The 22,260-nt window shown below is 40.3% G+C and overlaps 1 protein-coding gene across 10 annotated transcripts in view; it reads left to right on the top strand.

Moving 5' to 3' along the window:
* Positions 1-22,260, top strand: part of NCKAP5 (NCK associated protein 5) — a 916,285-nt gene that overhangs the window by 818,752 nt on the left and 75,273 nt on the right. For all 10 annotated transcript variants that reach the window (XM_070507565.1, XM_044769045.2, XM_044769048.2 and 7 more), the window contains one exon: positions 2,335-2,413. In XM_070507565.1, the coding sequence (XP_070363666.1) occupies positions 2,335-2,413 (79 nt within the window). The remainder of the gene's footprint in view (positions 1-2,334; positions 2,414-22,260) is intronic.

Here is a 22,260-nt window from a genome sequence, read left to right as displayed (position 1 = left end):
CTATTTTACATAACAGGCGGGGGAAAATGTGGAACATATTGTCATAAGAGCTAGAACGGGCTGACGATATAAATAGATTTCCTTGATGTTTCTATAAATGAGGATAGAAAGTTCCTGTTGGATTCTTAATGGAAATTAAGGTGTTTGGGATATCCCTTCCTTGGTGGGTCTTGTGGTAACCTTGTCACAAAGAAATCACTGAGCTGGGTGAACCTTGGAAGGCAAATAAGTAACACATTAGTCTTGCTGATGCTCATTCCACTTTTCCCCTCTGCTATCTGTAAATGTGCACTACTAGAAACAGAGCTTGTTGGTGAAGGCTTTGTTCCCCCGTTCCCTAACTTTCTTCTTCTGGAGATGCTAACAAACAGGGCAGTGCCCACAAGGCAGACAGCTGATGGGGAAAGAAAGTGAGGGAGCATGGCATCTGGATAGTCAGCCCTCAACACTCTCCTTATGAGAGTGCAGGTAGTCATCTGCATCCTGTTTTGAGTTTGTCATCTTCTGGCTATCAGCATGTACAGATTAAGCACCAATTACAGTCTAATATTGGAACCACAGTCATAAAATGTAAATAATTGGCCTTATTCCATTAAATATGAAAATTAGGAGGTAAAAAGTAGGAAGTTACATCTAGCTCAAGGTCAGTGTGCAACCATGTGACTTTCTACATTGCACATATAAAATCGTGGTTTCTTGGCATTTAACTTGAGCCCCTGAACAAACCCAATGACAGTCTCTAATGTGTGTGCCTAAGCAGAACCCCCATTGCATTCACTGCATAGTTCACAGTATTATCATTGACTGCCCAGGTGACTGGCTGGGATGTATTTTAAAAGAGCTGTTTAGGGTCATTCTGCCAAAGACTGCAAGCTGTCTTGATATTGAGGCCAAGTCTACACTGGCATAGTCAAATGGAAATTTGAGAATAACAAAATTCCCCCAAATGAACACAAATCTGAAGCCAGATTTGCTGTGTTTGAATTGCGGTTCCACCACCTGGGCAGTTACTTATCTTGTCTGTTTCTTCAGGTCCTTATCTCTAAAATAAGGCTAACAATAGCATCTCCCTAGTAGCATTGTTGTGAGGGTTATGAGATCATTGGTGTGAAGAGCTTTAACAGCACCTGCTACATAGTATTCAATTGTTTGCTGTTTTTATTATTGTTGAGATTGGCGATAATAGTGTTACTACTGATGCTACTAGAATGGGAAATAGGGGACCTGGATTTTAGTTCCAGTGTTGCCATTTACAATATGTTTAAGAAAATAAGGTGAACACGATGTTGTCTATACAGAAGTTGAAATAGAATGATGTACACCTGAAATTTATATAATGTTATAAACCCGTGTTACCTCAATAAAACATAAATAAATAAATGAAAGAAAATTTTCTGGATCTCAGAATTCCCATTTGTAAAATACTGTGACTATATTAGATTCTCTCTAGAGTTCTGTTTGATGCTACACCATTCAGCATCTGGATATTCCAGCTGAAATTTACAGGGAATTTTTTTGTTTTTAAAGATTGGCACCTGAGCTAAGGTCTGTTGCCGATCTTTTCTTTTTCTTCTTCTTCTTCTCCCCAAAGCCCCCCAGTACATAGTTGTATATTCTAGTTGGAGGTCCTTGTGGTTGTGCTATGTGGGACACCATGTCAACATGGCTTGATGAGCAGTGCCTTGTCCGTGCCCAGGATCCGAACCAGCCAAACCCTGGGCCACCAAAGCAGAGCGCATGAACTTAACCACTCAGCCACAGGGTCAGCCCCCTCGTGGAATATTTTTGACCTGAAAAATCTAGATAAATGTGTCACTGCTTTAGTTTACTGAGCATACATCATGGTCACCTCATGTTTCATTATAGAAAGAACAAAAAAAAATAAACATTTTCTTAAAGAGTTATATTTTAGGAAAGGGTCAGGAGATCTAAGTATATTTCTTTATTCTTATGAAAATAGCTTGTGGTGGAAGTCACTATCTCTAAAGGAATTATATTTCATTAGACTTTAATTTTTCCTAAGAGCTCTGTTACTGACTTTATTAAGTATTAAAATCCAAAGCTGTTATCTCCAAAATCTTACGTAGAATTAGGTACCCTGTAAATCCTTGCTTTCAGAGCTGGAGTTATATTCTTGAAAATATGCTCTTATCATTAAAACTCTTAATAAAGCCAAGTGATTGATAGAGTAGGGAAAAGTGAAATGAAGATAATACATATGTATGTGTATACATCCACACTCACACGTTTGTTATAGAATGTACCACTATTCTGAGGATTGCAATCTATTTACTTTAATAAATAAGAACTTACAATGTTTTCTTCTTACTGCAGATAAAAGAGGCCAATGAAAACCTGCAAGAGGATGAAGAAGATACAATTGCAGATTCTGCATTTCAGAGCCACATCATAGGTAAAAATTTGTGTCTTGATGCATCTTTAACTAAGATATTTTCTCATGCGACCTTCTTTCAGACACAGTATGTTCCTGAAGATCATGTCTTACTCCTCCCTCTCTCTGGACTGCGTCTTAACTTCTCACACATGGTTACGTTTATCTTCTTAGACATTGGAAACTACTGTAAAATAAGTGGATCAAAGCAGAACCTATGAAGAAAACATAGGTGTTTGCAGAGCAATGCGATGCAAACTGACAAGAAGTGAGTACTTGTCTATATCAAATGAAAATGATACTGAGTGTAAATCATTTCTCTCTGAGGAGAAAATCAACTTTGAATGGAGCCAGTTTCTATAATTGTCTCAAGAAGTACCTTGTGCAACTACGATTGGTTGGAAACGTGCAGTGGTGGTTTTCTTAAATTGAATATTTTTAAAATTATGTCTGTTTTACACATAGAACCAAATAGATTAAGGGTATACAATTTGCCAAAATCTTCAACTCATTTTCTTCATCTTTCTCTTAGAACCCTGATTGTAGATAGTTGTGTCTGTGAAATAAGTTTGGCTTGTCAGCTATTTTTTAAAATTGTTCGTAAGCCTAGATTGTACAAACTCAGGTTCCCAAAACAAAAGGACTTTGCTGACCTGTTTCCAGCAGCTGGGAGGGAACTGGTGATGGAGTAGCTGTCTGTGACTGTGATCCTTGTCAGGAGATAGAAGAAGTGATAACGTTAACGGCTCTGGGCCGCCTTGGATGCTTGCAGAAATAATTGTTCTTCAGGTTCTAAAAATATCTGTGAATGTAAGGATGCAGATTATTTAGTTGTACAGAAGACACCAAGGCATGATGGAATCAGTTCTTCCAGTCACATTTGGGTGTAGTAGGTAATCTTGAATACCATAGTCTAGGGAATGACATCCCCACAGATTTCTGGTTTCTGGTATATCCAGTATCCACTGCTCCTGTCCTTTCACTGGAGTACCTTGAGCTGCCGGCTTTCAGCATCTCATCACTCTTAGCGCCATATTGGTACACTTTGCAAGTGATGTTCTAGCATGCCCAGCAGTCTTCTGCAAGCTATAATTTACAGTTTATCTCAGAGAGTTATTGTACCCCCACAGCTTAATGAGACTGGCACACCATTATTATTCTTTTCATTGGTAATTGGGAACAGAAAAGTCTTAACAAACAGCTGAATGAGGGTAGTCTGAATAAGATTATTATTCTAAAATGACATCCTTTATTATAGTTGTCAATGTAAAATGCTTAAATTGGTATCAGTTCCATGTAGTTAGCTAATATGCAAGTTAAATATTGTTTCACAACCTTCAAACATGACACCATGGAAAGCTCCGCTGAGTCATCATTTTTCCATAATGAGGTATTCTTCGGCCTGTAAAATAACATATATAAAGCTAGAGGCTGAATTTTTTTCAAGAGAACTAGAGTAATCTACTTTTTAAATAGTCTAGCAATTATTTAGCTCTGCACTGTTTGACATGACAGCCAGTAGCCACATGTGGCTATTTCAGGTCAATTTAAAGGAATTAAAACTACATAAAATTAGAAATCCAGTTCCTCAGTTGCACGCCACATTCCAAGTGCTCACTGGCCACATATTCTGTTCCAGATGGTCTATAGGAATGTTTCCATCATCATACAAAGTTCTGTTGGCAAGTGCTGCTTTGCATTCCTCTCAAGGAAGTAAATTTGAACCATGTTTCTGACAGAGAGTTGACTTGGTCTTCACATAATTGTAGACTCATCTCCTCAAACTGATGGAGAGCTATATGAATAAGTTGCTCTTGGCTGCAAGTAACAACAACGACAGCAAAAGCTGACAAGCCGTTACTTAAGTAATAGAGTCATTTAATCGTCTTATATAATTAAAGGTCTGGAGGAAGGGAAACATGAATGAGGTATAGAAGCTCAACAATGTTATCAAAAGCCCTGGCTTTTTGTCTTCATGCTTGTTGCCTCTCGTTGCAAATTGTTTCCTGCCTCTCTAGGCATCCCACCTACATTGAAGGCACAAAGTATAAGGAAGAGGAAAAGCTCCTTCAGAATCCCAGCCATAGACTCTACCTTACATGTCATCAGTGAGAACCAGGTCTTAAGCCAATCCTAGCTGCAAAGGATGCTGGGAAAGTCAGTATGTTGCTCTCTAGCCTCTATTGCATGAGGTAGCAGGGAGAACAGGGTTGAGAATGTTCCGTGGGTTAGCCAATTAATAAAATCACCACAGACCTTTTAAAAAGTTCACCCCTTTCAAGACTAAATGAAACTCAACAAGTCAAGTGGCTATTTATTTTTATTCCACGAGAATGACTGAGAATATATTTTTTAGTGCCCTGATAATTCCAATGCTTGGTCTACATTGTGTTGCCACACATCCTCACAATATTTTATTACTGTAGAATATTTCCAGTCAGAGCAACTGAGCAAATCTAAGTATGTTCTTCTTCTAACCAAGTATTAGCTAATGTCTTTGACAAAGAAGAATAATCAGAAAATTTGGGAATCTGAATCTTTACATCTCTGTAGTTAAGGATAATCATGTTGGTTTAATCAAAATGTTATGAGTTTTGATTACAAGACAAGATATTGTTAACTAAACCTGCTCTATATTGAAATTCAAGATTCATGAATTAAGTAAAATAATACAACTAGACTTTTTTCTCTGAAATTACCCTGGTAAATGTCAGATTTCCATCTTAATAAGCAACAAGCAAATGACTAGCCTAACTTAACAGAAGTATTAAAACAAACACCATATTTCTGATTGTTTTTTCCTGCTATGTAACCATAATGGAGTCACCCTATGTTATACTAATTATCTAATAGGATTAAATGATCAGTAGGAATTCAAAAACATTGTCTCATATTAAAAACATCAGCCAGTGATAGCATCAAAAATAATCCCCTAGATGAAGGCAGGGGATTTGGAAGTTCCTGTAAAGAGGAGAAAATGTCTTTTGAGGAGTTTGAGAAAGAAGCCAAGCAGAATTGAATGGCGAATAAGAAGCAGGGCCTAAATGCTTCTCTCTTCTTTATGGAAGCAACTCTGGAACCTGCTTTATTGTATTAGAGCCCTAATACAATATGGTCGATAGTTATCTCTACATGGATTATACAGTTTGAATTATTCAGACCACAATTATTTTTAAATCTAAGACTGGTTTTCTCTAATTATTAGTACTAGTAGGATTAGATTCAGACAGGAACGAAAGAAACTCCAAAGTACAGTGGTTTAATTAAGAATAGAAATTTCGTGCTGTCGCATATAATAGTCCAGAGGGAGGTGGTCCATGCTGTTAGGACAGTGCCAACCTCTTCCTATCTTTTCCCTTTTCTTTCTATGGTTTCCATTCCCATCTTCATGGTCCAAGACGGCTGTTGAAAACCATCCCTTATGTGTACTTGCTAACCAGCAGGAAAGAAGAAGGGATGAGGAAGGATATGATTCACCCCTTTAAGGACACTTCCTGGCAGTTGACCCATCCCTTCTGCTAATAGTCCATTGAACAATACTTAGTCACACAGGATGGGAAACATTATTCCAGGCAGAAGGCCGTATGTCCAACAAAAAAAATGGAGATTCTCTTAACTGTGGAAGAAAGAGAGAGTAAATATTGGAAGACATGTAGCAATCCCAGCCTGCTACCCACCCCCGACCAAGATTATTTCCTTGGTAGGAGCACGAACAAGTTTCCACTATCATTTAAGAAACGCATAAGAAAATAAATTTGGAAGGTTGTTGGGAAAGATATCATTAATTTCAATGATTTATGCTTAGTTTCTGTTTTGCATGATCTGAACTGCCACTGCTCTCTATTTGTACAGTTAACCTTGAGTAACTTTCTGAGAAAATGTAGTGAACTTGAATTAGTTTACCACCACCATATTTATGAATAAATATATAATTGGTCATCCACAAAGTACAGTAAATTCAAGTAAATCTTCTGTGGAATACAATGCATCTAGAATTTTCCTGTCTCTAAAATTAAAATTAAAACTAATAGTGGGGGCTAGCCCAGTGGCGTAGTGGTTAAGTTCACATGCTCTGCTTCAATGGCCCGGGGTTCACAGGTTCAGATCCGGGGTGCAGACCTAGCACCACTCATCAAGCCACACTGTGGTGGGGTCCCACATGAAAGAGAAGAAGATTGGCACAGATGTTAGCTCCGAGACAATCTTCCTCAAACAAAAAGAGGAAGATTGGCAACAGATGTTAGCTGAGGGCCACTCTTCCTCACACACATGCAAACAAAAAAGCAAAAAATTCAAAACTAATAGGGCACTGGGGCTTCCAGTACTATAGCTACCAATCAATTAAAGTCCTTGATAATTATCTTATTTCAAGATTATCACTCATCTTCCCCACTGAGAAAATTTGAAAAAGTTTAGAAATTTAATGTACATGGAGTGAGGTTCATATTAAAAATAAAATTAAAGCATATCTCACAGCTTTTTGAATGGAAGTCTATTTGAGTCAAATGTTACATTTTTGAATAGTGTGCTGACATATTTGGGCTTAATTGTAGAAAGGGTGAGCTATTGATGATCAAAACAAAAAGTGAGTGGGTGGTAACAAGTGTTCTCAATAACAGTCTGATAGGTAATGTTCTGTTGACTACTAACAGACTGGCCCTGAACTGAAAAGTACTTAGATAATATGGGCTATGGATGAGTAATAGGATGGAGTGGTTTTACATAATTTGGATCTCATATTAATACTTCGCAGGATGATGATATTTCTGTATTTCCAAACATACAAAGTGACATCTAAGAGGTACTAAAGAGTAATAGCTTGAGAAAGGAAATTTCCACTGTGGCTGCCCTGAGTTCACTCACTTATAACTGCAAGTGACAAACTCCAAAGGAAGAACTTTGCATCTGGCAGCCTGAAATATAAATTACACCTGTCATGAAAGTAGACCCGTGGAAACAGGACCATGTAGATCCTTCTAACCAAGGACTGGAGACAGTAATATTAATTTCTGTCCATTGAGTATCTGCTATGTACCAAGCCCTGTAATTGGAACATTACATGTCATCCTCCTTGTTTCTCATTCCTTTGTGGGGCTAGTTCTGTTTTTGTCAACTATTGACTTGCTCCTTATGAGTGCCTCCTTCTAACTACCAGAGATAGTCATGAGATAAGGCTTTGGTGGAGATTTCTATATTTGTGACCATACTGAATCCTAATCTATAACTCCCCTTCTCTGTTTTTTTCACTAGAGAGATAGAAAATTGTAGACTTAGAGAGTTGAAAGTATGGCTTTTTTACTCCTAGAAAATATTTGCTCCTATAGATTACACCAGGGAGCTGAGTTCTGTTTAGTTCAATAAGCCTATATTAAGCATCTTCTACAAATCATGCCCTGTGATAGATGCTGGGGCTATGAAGATGAATAAGACACAGTACCTGTACTATGAACTCCAGTCTAGTAGGGAGAGAGAGAAGCCAATAGATAATTCTGATACAATGTGATCACAGATAAGGTAGAGGCATGCTCTACGTATATATGAGGGCACAGAGCAGGGAGTGGAGCCCAGCTTTGGTGATGCCAGGAATGTGGGTTTTCATCTGTAAGGAAAAGACAGGAGTGAGAGAGTAAGATATTGAACTTTAAGAGCATTTGCCATTTATACCAATGGTTCACAAACTTTGCTACACATCAGAACCCCCTGGGAAGCCTGTAAAAATGCTGATGCCCAGGTGGTCACACCCCATAACAATTAAATCACAGGTCTAGGAATGGGAGCCAGGCATTAATATTTTTTAAAGATTTCCCCAGGTGATTCCAGCGTGCAGCAAAGTTTGGGAACCACTGTGCTAAGGCGTAGGATCTCATCAGCAAGGGGGAGAGAGATGTCCTTCAACTCAAGGGAAACAGCATGAGCAGAGGCCTGGAAATAGAAATATGTCACACTGTGGGGCAGGGGAGTCAGTGAAAGGCCAGCTTGTCTAGAGCAGAAGGTACATTTTGAGGATGAGGTACACATAGAGTTGATTTTGTAGGATGGGACCAGATTGTGGAGACCTTGAAAGCCAAACTTAGATGATTGAAATTTGTCCTACAGACAATACATAGACTATGGAGGTTTTTCAAAGAAGATCAACATGATAATAAGTGGCCTTCCAATCACTGTGATGCTCACATTTAGAGTTTTAAAAGAAAACACATTTTCGGGGCTGGCCTCATGGCCTGGTGATTAAGTTCGGTGCACTCTGCTTTGTCAGCCCAAGTTTGCAGGTTTGGATCTCGGGCATGGACTAACACCACTCATCAGCCATGCTGTGGCAGCAACCCACGTAAAAAATAGAGGAAGAATGGCATAGATGTTAGCTGAGGGCTAACCTTCCTCATGCAAAAAAAAAAAAAAAAAGAGGAAGATTGGCAGCAGATGTTAGCTCAGGGAGAATCTTCCTCAGCAAAAGGTACCCGCATTTTCATTGTCTCTCCATTAGCCTTGGACCAACCAAATGTGCTAGTCACCATACCAATTCCTCATGAGTGACATGCTGTGATGAATAGTCATGTATTCATGTAAATGATGCACAGACAGGAATATTTAAGGGTTGCCAAAGGGCTCCTTTCCCCAAAAGATCTCTCCTGGCAGCCTCTCAGAATGTATATGAATTTCCTACCCATTGACACTTCCTTTGGGTAAAGGTTCTCAAGTCGCTTATTATAATACAGCTAGTCTCTGCAAAGGGTACACATTGAGTGTCACTGACTGATAGCAGCAGTGCCCTCCTCAGGTCAGCTCCAGCAAGACCCTAAAGGAATGAGTCATGATGCTGGTACATTCTCTGGCCAGGAACTGAGAAGCACTAAAAGGAATGGTTTGAGGTTGAGGAAAGGTAAGGGTGGTGGTCTTCAGATGGTGGAGCTCGGCTGCTGGGGCAGAGGCAGACCTGAAGCCCTAGAGGGTGGCATGAATTAACCCTGGTGCTAGAAGGGGAAGGGCCCACTGAGCAGGTAATGGGTGGACACATTAAGTAAGTTTTGCCTTTATTCCCACATTTTCCTAAGGTCTGTTCTCTTAAATACAAGGTTGAAGAATCTGAAATAGCTGTACAGAGGCCTCTTTTTTCACAGTTCCCTCAATTTCTTTAAGGCAATTAATTCACTTAAAGTAAATATAAGAATGTGTGTGAGACTTATGGAAGAGTAAAGAATGGGGGGATGAGTGGGATGTCAAATAGCAGAGTGCCTCAGCCCCTGAACCAGAAACCTGCCCAGTGTGACAGAAAATTCTGAAAGAATTAAGACGATGATATATATTATACTAATATCTATTCTTTATTAGTACTTTATTAGAGCTTTATACTTTATACTACTTTACACAGAGCTTTCTATATGCTGGGTACTGGCCAAAGTGTTTTATGTATGTTGCCTTGTTCTATCCTCACATCAACCCTGCAAGTTGGGTACCACAGTCACCCTTTGCAGATGAGGAAATTGATGTCCTGAAAGGTTATGTACTTTGCTCAGCAATGTGGCTAGTATGAAGTGGAGCCAGCATTCAAACCCAGCTTAGTTCATAGCTATGAAGTAAAGTTAAATAAACCCCAAGAATCCTAGATAATGACTAGGGATTTTTTGGTCACCTTGCAGGCACCAGAGACCAAGGATCCCTTTGTAGATTCCTTGTCAGTGGTTGCAAACTTAAGAACAGCCCTGAGTCGATGAGTGAGACAGGCTGGACGTGACATGCACATGCACATATTATGTGAGTGGTGGAAGTTTGGATGAATGGAGAGAACACAACCTAACCTAGGGTAGCAGCTACTTGTCAATTTCAGGTGTCACCATAGAAGAAGGCTGGCCTTACGTAGCCAAGTCTTTCCATTTTTCACCAGAAGCCAAAAATCTAGATTTTTATGTGACATATGATACATTTTAAAACATGGGCTCAATTTGAAAAAGTAAATCTTCAAAGACTTCCTTTTATCTAGAAATATTTCAAATTAGAATTTCAAAACCCTTTCACAGAATGCCACATCTAAAAGTATAGGGTATAATGTAAAACATATACGTATTTTCTTAAATGCATGGTTGAGCTACAGGCAAAGAATTCATCCGAGGCTAGAGACAGCAAGAAAGCTTGAATCCATAAGGGAGAGAGTGCCATAGCCAGCATTTGCCCAAGGAGTATGTGCTAGTCTCTGGTGACCTAGAGCTGGGGTGACCAACTGTCCTAGTTTGCCTGGAACTTTCTTGGTTTAGCACTGAAAACCCTGCATCCTAGGAAACCCTTCAGACCTGGATGAATGGGGACTGTTGGTCACCCTACCTGGAGCCTGGTGTTAAGGAGCTAAACTGTTGATGTGATGAAAGTCTGGGACATGAGCAGGGTGAGAGGTTAGATCAAAAACATCCCTTCCCCACTCAGCCTAAAGCTGGAGTCCTAAGATCAGTGGCAGCAAACCCCGCCTCCCGAGGACGGCCGTGGGGATAACTTCCTGACTCAGCCTCAACTCAGTCTTAACTCTATCTGGAAAAAAAAAGAAAAAGAAAAAAATATCTTCTCTGCAGATTCTGAATCTTCAGCTCACACTCGTGTGGATCAGGGAACTAATTCATTCTCTCTTTGTGTCCCCTAAATGCCCTAGGTCAAAATTTTTAAATGGTCCAAGTTGTACGTTAAGTACTCCAGAGAAGAAACTGGATGAGGGAATAGGTGAAACAAGAATGGCAGAATAGTGATTTTTTTAAAGCTGGGCAGTGGGTATATGAGGATACATTACACTGAGAATATTTGAAGTTTATCGTAATGAAAAGTTTTTTTAAAATGTGGACTCAGGTTGATAGTACTTCAGGAATCTGGCAGAACCCAACACAATCCTCTCGTGGGGTACCCGCTCTAAACTTTACCTACAGAAAACATCCCAAGGAAAATTAATTCACAATAGAGAATCACTAAAATCATGAGGGGAAAAAACGACTTTGTTATTGAGGGTGAGAAAAAACAAGCTATAGAATGAGTCCTGCAAAGACTGCAGAATTGAGAATTATCCAATAGAGAATATAAAGTAAAAACATTTAATGTATTTAAGTAAACAAAAATGGAAATGAAAGTTAACAAAGGAAGAAACAAATGAGCAGTCATTTCAAAAAGGGACACAAAAGAACTTCAAAAAAGTTAAAAGTTGCTAGATATTATTTATCACCACTGAAGAAAGTATTACTGAACTGGAAGATAGAATTGCAGAATGACGCAGAATGTGTCACGGAGAACCAAGGAAGTGGATAATACAAAAGAGAGGTTAAAATACAGTAAGTAAAAGGTGATAAAATCCCATGCGTCTAATTGTAGCTCCTGAAGGAGAGAATGGAGTGAACAGAGTAGACATAATATTCCAAGAATTGATGACTATTAATTTTTCAGAATTGAAGAAAGTTACCAACCCTCAGATTCAGGAAGCCAAATTAGTTCCAAGCAAGATAAATAAAGAGAAATCTACTTGTAAGGATTGTGATTTTACTTCCTTTGGATGTATACCCAAAAGTGAGATTGCTGGATATCATATGATAGTATGAAATAAAATCACTATCTTGAAGAAGTATCTGCACCCCCGTGTTCATTGCAGCATTATTCATAATAGCCGAGATATGGAAACAACTTAAGTGTCTGTCAACAGATGAATGGATAAAGAAATAGTATCTATGTATGTTTGTATATGTGTATATTTATATGTGTGTGTGTGTGTGTGTGTGTATATATATATATATATATACACACAAGTTTATGGTCTTCACTTAGTATTCACTTATTTGTATAGTCTAACCACACTGTTGTTCAGTTTTGTTCATTATACAAATAGAATCATACTGTAAATATTCTACTTTTATCCTACTTTTTTCAATCAATATTGTTTTGCAATGAATCTATAAAGGTGCTTGCAGCTCTGGTTCATTGATTTTCACTGCTGTGTAGTATTCCATAGCATAAATATTTCAAAATTCTTTTTTTCTACTGTTGATGAATATTTGGGTTGTTTTCCATTTTTTGCTATTATGACAATGTTGCTATGGTCACTGGTATGCATTCCATGATGTTCTTTCCAAGGGTTTTTCTAGGGCCATGACTTTCAAACTTTTTTGACAATTATCCACAGTAACAAATTTTTGCATCATAAACCAGTACACCTCTGTATGTCTACTTATACATGAATGTAATCAAAATGTCACATTCCGGGGGCTGGCACCATAGCCAAGTGGTTAAGTTTGCATGCTCCACTTTGGCAGCCCAGGGTTCACCAATTTGGATCCTGGTTGTGGACCTACATACCACTGGTCAAGCCATGCTGTGGCAGCATCTCACATAGAAGAACTAGAATGGCCTACAACTAGGATAGACAACTATGTACTGGGACTTTGGGGAGAAGAAGAAAAAGAGGAAGATTGGCAACAGATGTTAGCTCAGGGCCAATCTTCAAAAACAAAAACCCCATTAAACAGAGGAGCAATTAAAAGCAAAAAAAAGTCACATTGTTTTTTACTGCAAAGACAAAAAAATACAGCAAATTAATGAGTTACATGAAATCCATCAATGTGATTACCTCATTGAGGGGTATTAGCAGGAAAAGGATGTGATCAGAGAGGGCACAAGAGTGGCTTTAAACACTGTTTGAATTGTTAAGATGGGTTGTGGGTATTCTTTTATGATGGTGGTGATTTAAATGTAACTGTTTGTTGTGTATGCTCCTGTATTTGTAGTATATTTCAAAAAGTTTTTAAAAAGATAAAAATTAAAGTACCATCCAAACCAAAACAAACCTGCAGACCGAATGGCCCTTCTGTTGGCCCCTCTGATCTATGCCATATATCCCTCACCTCCTATCCTCTTCCTGTTTACCTGTTGGCCAGCTCATTAGCATCTCTAGAAGAGATGTCAGCCAAGAGAAGAGAGAGGGAAAGACAGGGACACAGGCCTGCCCCACAACATAAAGTTACCGGTTACCACCATCAATTCTGAAGCACATCAGGTGTCGAAGGAGTAAGTTAGAAACAGAGGTTGTGGGCAACTCTTGAATTTTAATATCTTTGTCCTCCATGTCACCACAGATAATTCCAAATTGACCAGACATTACAGATAGGCTGAAATGTCTGTGCCTTATGTGCTATCAAAACCAGCAGTTATTATGCCTGAAGGTGATAAAAAATTAGTGACTGAGAGGGAGCAGTGATTTTTTTTTTTAAAAAGCCTTGGCAGAGAGGAGCTTGTAGCTTTTCAGAAGCCCATAATCAAGTTTGGAAGGCACTGTCCCTGCTGTAAGAACTCAATCATACATACTTAAAGAAAACCCGCCTCAATTAAGGCAATGTGCACACTCCATCCACCGGGATCCCTGATGATGTGTCCATTAAGTCAGGCACGTGTTAGCTTGTTAGAGGTATAAAGTGCTAGCACGATAGATCAGGGGAGGGCCAAGGCGCATTGTGGAGATGAAAATTGAGTTGCATAATGAAATATGTGACTGAGAAAAAGGGAGGAATAGTGATTCTGGGAGAAGAGTGCTCTTGCATTGAGTGAATCCTTGTTCAAGAGACGTGCTAGAGAAAAAGAGAATGAGAAGTAGAGAAAGGACCCCATCCCACTAAATCTATTACAACATGGAGCTGATCTGGGCACTTTTTAATGAGTCATAGACACACAACAGGGCTTAACTGCTTCTAAAGAGAAACTCTTATTTTTGAAAACGGTAGTACCTGAGAAAATAACTCATCAATGTCATCTTAATTTCTTTCATCAGCCCATTGATAGAATTTGAGAAGAGTCATTTAGCAATCTTCTTATCAGTGGTACAGTGCCTGCTCTACTCATTTTGCACAAGATCAGATAAAAGGATGATGTTTGCTTTATCTTTGCTTTGCCAACCTGGTGCCGCTAAAAGCTTTTCAAGAAGGGGGAAGAACAAGCTGAGAGGTTGCCAGGTTATGAAACATTGTCACAGCCAAGCCAGGAGCATTGAATCAATTTCCAATATGTTTCTTATGTAGCTAAATCCTATACTCCAGAGATGTTATTGTTTGATTATAAAAGCAGGAGGAATTTGAAGAGAAACTTTCATGCCACCGTGATAAACAGTCTCTGCCTGTAACTCGATTGTGTCAACTCCCAAATGGAAGAGAAATATCCTTTAAGGTGACTTTCTGCCCATTTGAAACTCAGCCATGAGATCTGCCTTCGGAGCCATTTGGAAGGAATCCTATGTGTGTAAGAACACGTTTGGAGTGGGCATCAACTGCCCTGCTTCTCAATGAGTAGATTGCATTTCCAAAGATATTTCCCCTCACCATTGACCCAGTTGTCAAGATGTTGCCCTGATATCAAAAGTATTTATGTATAATTCTGCTTTAAAACAGGTCTCTCTCCTATGTAACTCACAATTTAGAAAATAAAAGTACTTCTCATGTGCTGGGTTACAACTGAATCTGATTTAAAAAGAGAAAAATGGTAAAGAGGAGGCAGTGTCCTGAGGAAATGACTGGGGGGGCGGGGGTGGGGGGGGCAGTCCGAAGTCCAGTTTTGGATTTTCTGACAGCACAAAATGCTGCATCTCTCTGTTTCCTCAATCTTCAGAGAAGGATTTATTCTGGATATTCTCTAATGTTTTTTCTGGCCCAAACTTCTAACACTGTTTGAGGGGGTGGGGGGTAGACCTGAACTTCAAAATAACCTGTCCATGTCAAGATCTCACTTCTCATGAATCTGTGGGGAGACAGGTGTTTCAATCACAGGATCTGAGTAAACTAGAAAAAGCAAAACATATCCGCCAATTTCTGGGCAGAACCTAGACCTCCTTCATAACAATAGTGTCCCACCGTGTGTTTGTCTGGAGTTGCATTTTTGAGAGAGCTTTCCTCCATCCCCTCGACAGCGTCTCCCAGCCTGGGGTTTGCGGCCACATAGGCCTATGCTCCAGCTGCCCCTTTGCCACCTGGCAGATCCTGTGATCTTGAGCAAGTTCCTGAACCTCTCTAAGCCTCGGTTGCCTCATCTGCCAAATGGAGATAATAGTAATACCTACTTTGAAGTATTCTTGAGAGCCTTGAGTTTTTGCATACCAGTGCTTAACACCATACCAGGTGCTAGACAGAATTCAATTGCTGATCTCCATTGTTGTTGTAGTTATTATTATTAAGGACAGTATGGATAAAGTATAGGTGGCTACGGATATCATATTTCCTTTTTTTAAAATTGTACTCACAGCTATGATTTATTACAGTGAAAAGATACAAAGCAAAACTAGCAAAGGGAGATATCACATGGAGCAACGTCAGGAAATGGCCAGGCACAGGCTTCCGTGGATCCTCCCCCATGGAGTCACACAGGATGCCCTAAATTCACCCAGGGGCAAGTTATGAGAACGCGTATGCAATGTTAACTACCTGAGCTCCTTAGAGGCTCACAGCCCATGGTTTTTATTGGGAACTGATCACACAGTCATCACCTGGCCTACCACATACGAAAATCCCAGTTCCAGCAGGAAAGCAGGAGTTCAGCATAAACTACATTTTAGGCACAGGGAGCTACTCTTAGCAGCTAAATTGGTGGGAACCCCCTCAAAATCCAAGTGTCGAGGTGCTAGTCAAGGGCCAACCTTACAAGCAGGTCTTTCTAAGCATAAGCATTCTCAGGCCTGCTGTGATAACTCTTTTGTGCACAACCTATCACCTTGGCCCTGTCCAAAGCATCTTTACAGGAAAATTATTATCAGTAGGGTGCCATACAGCGGGGTGAGAGCAAACTGTAGTGTTGACTTCAGTGATTCCTTTTAGGAGTTCTTGACTTTGTTGAAGCTGACCTGAATGCCTCTGTCTAGAGTTGAGGGAGAGTCATAATAGCCAAGGACTGGGTACACACAGAGAGGACATTCCCATGGACAGTACACAGTACTTCTGGAAACAAAGAGTTTACTACCATTAAGGCACTCTAAACAGGACTTATATCAGCCACACAGTGCAGGTTAACAGGCCTCCAATGGCTTCCCACCATGGGGCTTCCAACCCTAGGGTTCCCAGTCTAGTCTGAAATAATTCAATTCAGTCCTGGGTTTCAGAGGCATTGCAGTCAGTTCCAAATGCTCTGCTTGTCCATGACATCAGTTCTCCAGTGTCATGAGTGTGGATGACATCTGTAAGTGTTCTGTGTGGAAAGTACAAGAACTGGGTCCCTGCACTCTCTCACAGTCAGCACTGTCAGGTAGGATCATGGGCTCAGCAGTCAGTTTGAATTCAAGGTGCTCACAACCGCCTGGAAAGGTAGCATGAGGAGCTTTCATTCAGGAAGAGGGAAAAGCTTCCAGGAACAGTTCTGAAAAGCAAAGATCATTAATTCCCTTCCCCCCCTCCAACCCCCAAAGCCTCCCAGGGTGCCAGGCCTTTATTTTCTCCCATTGATACAAAATCAGTGTGTTCCATTCAGCAATCAAAACTTACGTTTTTTCATCCATAAATTCTATCCAGATTTTTTGTATGGATGGGTTGTAAGGCAAGAGGGACAAAAGAATTTTCACAGAAAATTATTTTTAAACAACTTAATCAGAAAGACACTTCATGTTCAGAAATTGATCAGGACAAAACCTTGAATTTTAAAATGTTTTCAGAATGGGTTTATATAACCTCTTTTGTCCTGATTATTTATCCGGTGAGCAACCTAAAGAGCCTAGCCTTTCTGGGGACAGCTGCATTTAACAATCAAACAGCAATAAAGTTTGTGTCCCAGGAGAAAGTGAGAAAAGTGGAGTCAGGATATCAGTCCATTGCAGCAAATTGTTAAGTAACCTGGATATCATCTTTCTGAATGGTGAGGGAAGTGAGACACAGTGAGGTTTCATGTCCACAATTCATGGCAAGGTGGTGACAGGATTCATATTGGAAACCAACATGCCTTAAGAATAGATGGATTTGGTCTTAATAAGTTTCTGGACGTAAGTTTCACAAATGGAGAGAAAGGCTTAAAATGACCTTCTGTTTCTCCAGCCAGTTCTCAGGTATTTCATCCCCCACATACTGCAAAAAGTCCTGAGCCACAACCACCAGTTATGTGCAGTATCCCTGCTGAACCTTCTCTCAACCCAGTGCCTTCCATCCTCTTCCTCCCAGATGGTCCTCATGCTCTTGTGTTATACCCATTTGATAAATTCCAGTCTGAAAGTAAGGGCAAATGGGAAGAACCTACAGCTTCTTCACAGGTAGGGGTGAGTTAGTTTCATTTTCTGGTACTCGAACCTCCAGGCACAGCCATAAACCAAGTTCAGTCAGTTACTAAATATTTATTAGATGTTGACTCCATTCCAGGCATTGTGCTGCACCCTAGGGATATGAGAATTGGGAATACATGAACCCTGGACTTGATGAGCTGAGCCGATCTGACTTTGAATCAGAATCCTTATTTATATCTTTTTCTTAAACTTTAGTTGAAGATTGAATCACTCTACTATCTTGCCTCATTACTGGACTCCACAAAAAGATCAATTGCCCAGAAATGTTTTTTAAAAATTTTGTTGGACGTTACTAAGAAAATGTGATGGCTATAGATAATCCTGTCATTGTAAATAATCAAGAACTTACATACCTTAGTAGTTCCTAAATTATGTGAACTTATTCTGCTTGACATGCTGGCAAAGACAAATAATTTCTTTAAAACAGATGGCATGCAGAGCCGTTATTTAAATGTCAACTCCTCTGCTGTTTATTGCCCTACTTCTTCAGGGAGATATTTGCATGTTGGATTCACCTGGGTACTTGGTCTGAGATGCAGAGAAGGTGGGAAGCTTAGGTGGGGTATCACTTCTTTCTAAAACCTCTTAGATATTATAATATGGTGTGGTTATGATAGATGATGTAATCACAACTTTATTTTTAGTGACTATTAAAACTGTATGCATAATTGTTTTATTTTAATAAAATAGGATGGCTTTCATTAATTCTTTACAGTGTTTTTCAGGATTATAATGACATTTTCAACAGTCTAGTTTGAGGTCTACCAGAAGTAGACTCTGAAAAGGATTCAAGGACAAGCAAATTATCAGGCAGTACAGGAAAGACCAAGAGGAGAAGTCAGACAGGGAAGGGAAACCAGCCAATGAAAGGTGTGTTACCATGCCAGCTGCTACCAGGATCAGCTACATAGTTTGCATGGCCCAGTGCAAAATAAAAGTCAGGACGTGTTGTTCAAAAGTTACTAAGAATTTTAAGATGGTGACAGCAGAGCAGAAGGCCCTGTGTGACTGCACAGGTCATACACACATGCTGTCGTCCCTGGCTCCACTGTGGGTGACAGAAGCTTAATCTGAAAGGAACTCTAGGTATAGAACCCAAGTCTTAGCCTTTTCCCACTTGAGGAGTGAGAGGGCTGAATATTCATCACCATCTCCCATCACTGATTTGTGGAGGGCTGCTTCTGGGGCTGTGACCTTCGTGCAGAGATGCAGTTACTGACAACTGGAAGTTCAGCAGGGGCACGCTCAAGTAGTAAGGGCCCAGGAAGGTGGATGGGCCAGCAACTGTGTCCAGCACTGTCCCCAAATACCAAGGAATCTCCTGGTATCCCAGACTAGCCACAAATCTCTGAAAAGTGAGCTCCTTTTTTGAGGGGACACCTACTGAATGCCCCCTTTAAAAATAATATCCCCCCAAAACCTTTGCTTTCTGCCTACCTCTTAGCCAGCTCTTTAATAACCAGGATAGTCATCATTTTCTACATGTGGAAGTTCCACCAAACTCTTCGAAAAAAAGGGAATAAAAAGATCCTACAATCCTGAGTTCTTAAAATGCAGGCACATTCATTTTCCAAATATTATGATGCTAGACAAGCTATTTCTTCCCCCATGTGTCTCATTTGTCTCATCTGGGATTCTCAGTCTATTTCCATAAGATTTGAGGAGTCTACATCAGAAAAATATTGGTAAAGCAGTTCCAAAACAATGATTTCATTCCTAAGTAATAGCAATGCCTCTTAAAGCTTTAGGGTGGGGTGAGGGGGAGATATTAGCAGGTGGTTTCCATTGAGTTCATCTTAAGTAGGCCATCTTACATGTGTTTATTTGAAGGGGATATAAAAATTGTGTTTGAATTAGAAAATGTTTCCACGCCACCCCCATTTTGGCTCTGTAATCATTGCTGTGTGCCACCAACAACAGCTCCTTAGAACTGTGATGTTGAATTTTATATGCCAAATTGATTGGACCACAGGGTGCCCAGATATTTGAGCAAACATTATTCTGGCTGTTTCTGTGAGGGTGTTTCTGGAGGAGATTAACATTTAAATCTGCAGACTGAGTCAAGCACATTGCCCTCCTAAACGTAGTGGGCTTCATCCAATGTGTTGAAGACCCAAATAGAACATAAAGGCTGGCCCTCCCCCAAGTAAGAGAGAATTCTTCTTCCTGCCCGACTGCCTTCCAGCGGGGATGTCAGGTTTTTTTCCTGCCTTTAGACTAGAACTGAAATATTGACTCTTCCTGGGTCTTGAGCCTGCCGGCCTTCGGACGAGAACTACATCGTCAGTTCTCCTGGTTCTCACGTCTCAGAACTCAGACTAGAACTTCAGCTCTCCTGGGTCTCCAGCTTACCACTCACCCTGAAGATCTTGGGATTTGCTAGCCTCCATATTGCATGAGCCAATTCCTTATAATACACACACACACACACACACACACACACCCCCATTAGTTCTGTTTCTCTGTAGAACCCTGACTAATACAATTACATGTAATTAGATTCTAATAGGATGATTAGAATATCAGCTATTGGGAGGAAGTTAAACTGCTGTCATCTGTCCAGGTGACTAAAAATTTCAGTTTGTTTTATCCAGGCCAAAGAAAATTGAGCTGAGCAGAGGGTAGGGAGGCTGCAGATGCCAGGATTCAAATATCAGACAGCCCACATCATCACCATTTATGTAAAACAGTGGAGCAGGAGGCCCTACTGAAACCCTAGTTATTAAAAGCCTTTCAGTTTAGCAGTTCAGTTTCATGTGAGCAAACAAAGCTGGACATTTTTACTTCTACTGAATCTTAAATCAAAACTCATTCAGATATCTGTACAAGGTGAACTTGCTCATGAAGGTGTGTGCCCTCTGCAGAAGCGCTCTCTTCACCCCAGTGGGAACAAAGATTCAAAAGGCCAGTGCACAAGGAAAGAGCCCAAGGCCTCTGGAAATCCTCCATGCCTGCACATAGTATATTTATTCATTACCCAGTAATGGATCCCCATTAGAGAGGATTTGTGTTTTAGAGCAAAGCTTCTCTAAGGGCAAGAATGATGACTTCAGGTGTTGATGCGATGCTCCTGCTGAAATTGGTGGGAGGTGCATTCCATGTAGATAATTGTGCTAACTGGCCAGAATCGTGGATGACAATTAGTGCACTGTGTGATTCACATGTTGCTCTGCTCTGCAAGAAGACTAGGCTACCAGGGAACCTGGGTTAAATGGCCTTCTTCCCCTCAAACCAGCATGTCTGGGATTCCACAATGGGTGAGGTGCTGTGCTGAATTTGTGCTTCATTTACAGATATCACTTGTGTAGAATGTTGTAATGAAACTACCGGACAGAAGAGCAATCCACTGTGCATGGAGTGAGAAAGTCGCATCATTCACCAACCCCTATATGAGAAAGTGACACCTTAGAGTCATATATACATACCTGCGTCTGCTTCCTTAGGTGCACAGAGATCCTTGAATCCAAACAGACTTTGCATCAAGCATGTGAACCCTGCCAAGTTGAATGAAGTGTCCCAGGATGTTGGAGGCCTTGGAGTAGGAGCAGACAGAGGCTGTGGGGCATGTGCCTTCCTTCACAATAAACAATACCCATTAGTGAGTTTGTATTTACAAGGATAATAAACTCCACTTCTAGGGTGATATTCTGCGGGCATATGGGATAGAAGCTAAGATGAATTCTTCAGAAACGGATGGGTTGAACTGTGTCGTTTGGAGTGAAGTCTCCCCTTCCCCTGTACATTGAAACAGCTTTAGCTATCAAAAACCTTGCACACTCTGGCACGTTGCATTCTGCTGCAAGCCTCAGGACCCCACAGAGAGCCCTGCTCAGCCTCTGCCTTATTCTCCTCATTCTGCTCCATCCCTGACTCTTTCCCAGTCAGCTGGGGAGAGGAAGGGCCTGGGGGATTGCTAAATATCCTTTGACTTGCTTGAGCTTGCCAGAGACATTTTCAGCCTTTTCTCTTGACTTCTATCAGCTGCCTGTGGCTTCCTCCCTAATCCCACCTCAACAATGTTATCTGTTGTCACTTTCCTTTCTACATTCCAAGCAACTCTGTTTATAAACAAAATCTCCAAGCTTAGCTCTGGATATTTCCAAAATGGCCTTGGGCATCATTCCACTCAGCTTCCCCATCTCCTCCTCCTCACCATGGTTTCTTTCCTAGTAAGATCTTTCCCTCATGCTCTAACTTGGTTCTTTATTTTAGGATCCACTCCCCCATGTCCATACTCACAATTCTTCACATTTAGAAAAACGAGAGCCTTCTTGGGTGCCTCTTTCATCTCTTTCTTCTTGTCTTGTTTTCTAAAGAATCAACAGCTCATTCAATGTTATTCAACATGTGATAGTAATATCTTTCTGTTGGAAGGCCAAGTTATGACAGTTTCCCTAGATGGTACCAACATATATTCTTAATAACATCTTTTGAATTTGTGTATATTGGCTTTAGGTCAAAATGGTTGCAGCTTCTCATCAGATTTTCTGTCAAGTCTCATCTACTTTTCCTGAACACTAGAAAAGGCCAAAAATATATAAGATTCAAACTTACAATCCAGGGTCAAAGGTGCGAAACTAATTCCTGAGCATTCACATCTTTCATACGACTTCCC

The sequence above is a fragment of the Equus asinus genome, chromosome 4, assembly GCF_041296235.1.
Source record: "Equus asinus isolate D_3611 breed Donkey chromosome 4, EquAss-T2T_v2, whole genome shotgun sequence".
Lineage (NCBI taxonomy): Eukaryota > Metazoa > Chordata > Mammalia > Perissodactyla > Equidae > Equus > Equus asinus.
The sequence above is the reverse complement of the archived record's forward strand: the minus strand, read 5'-3'. Positions and strand labels throughout refer to the sequence as shown.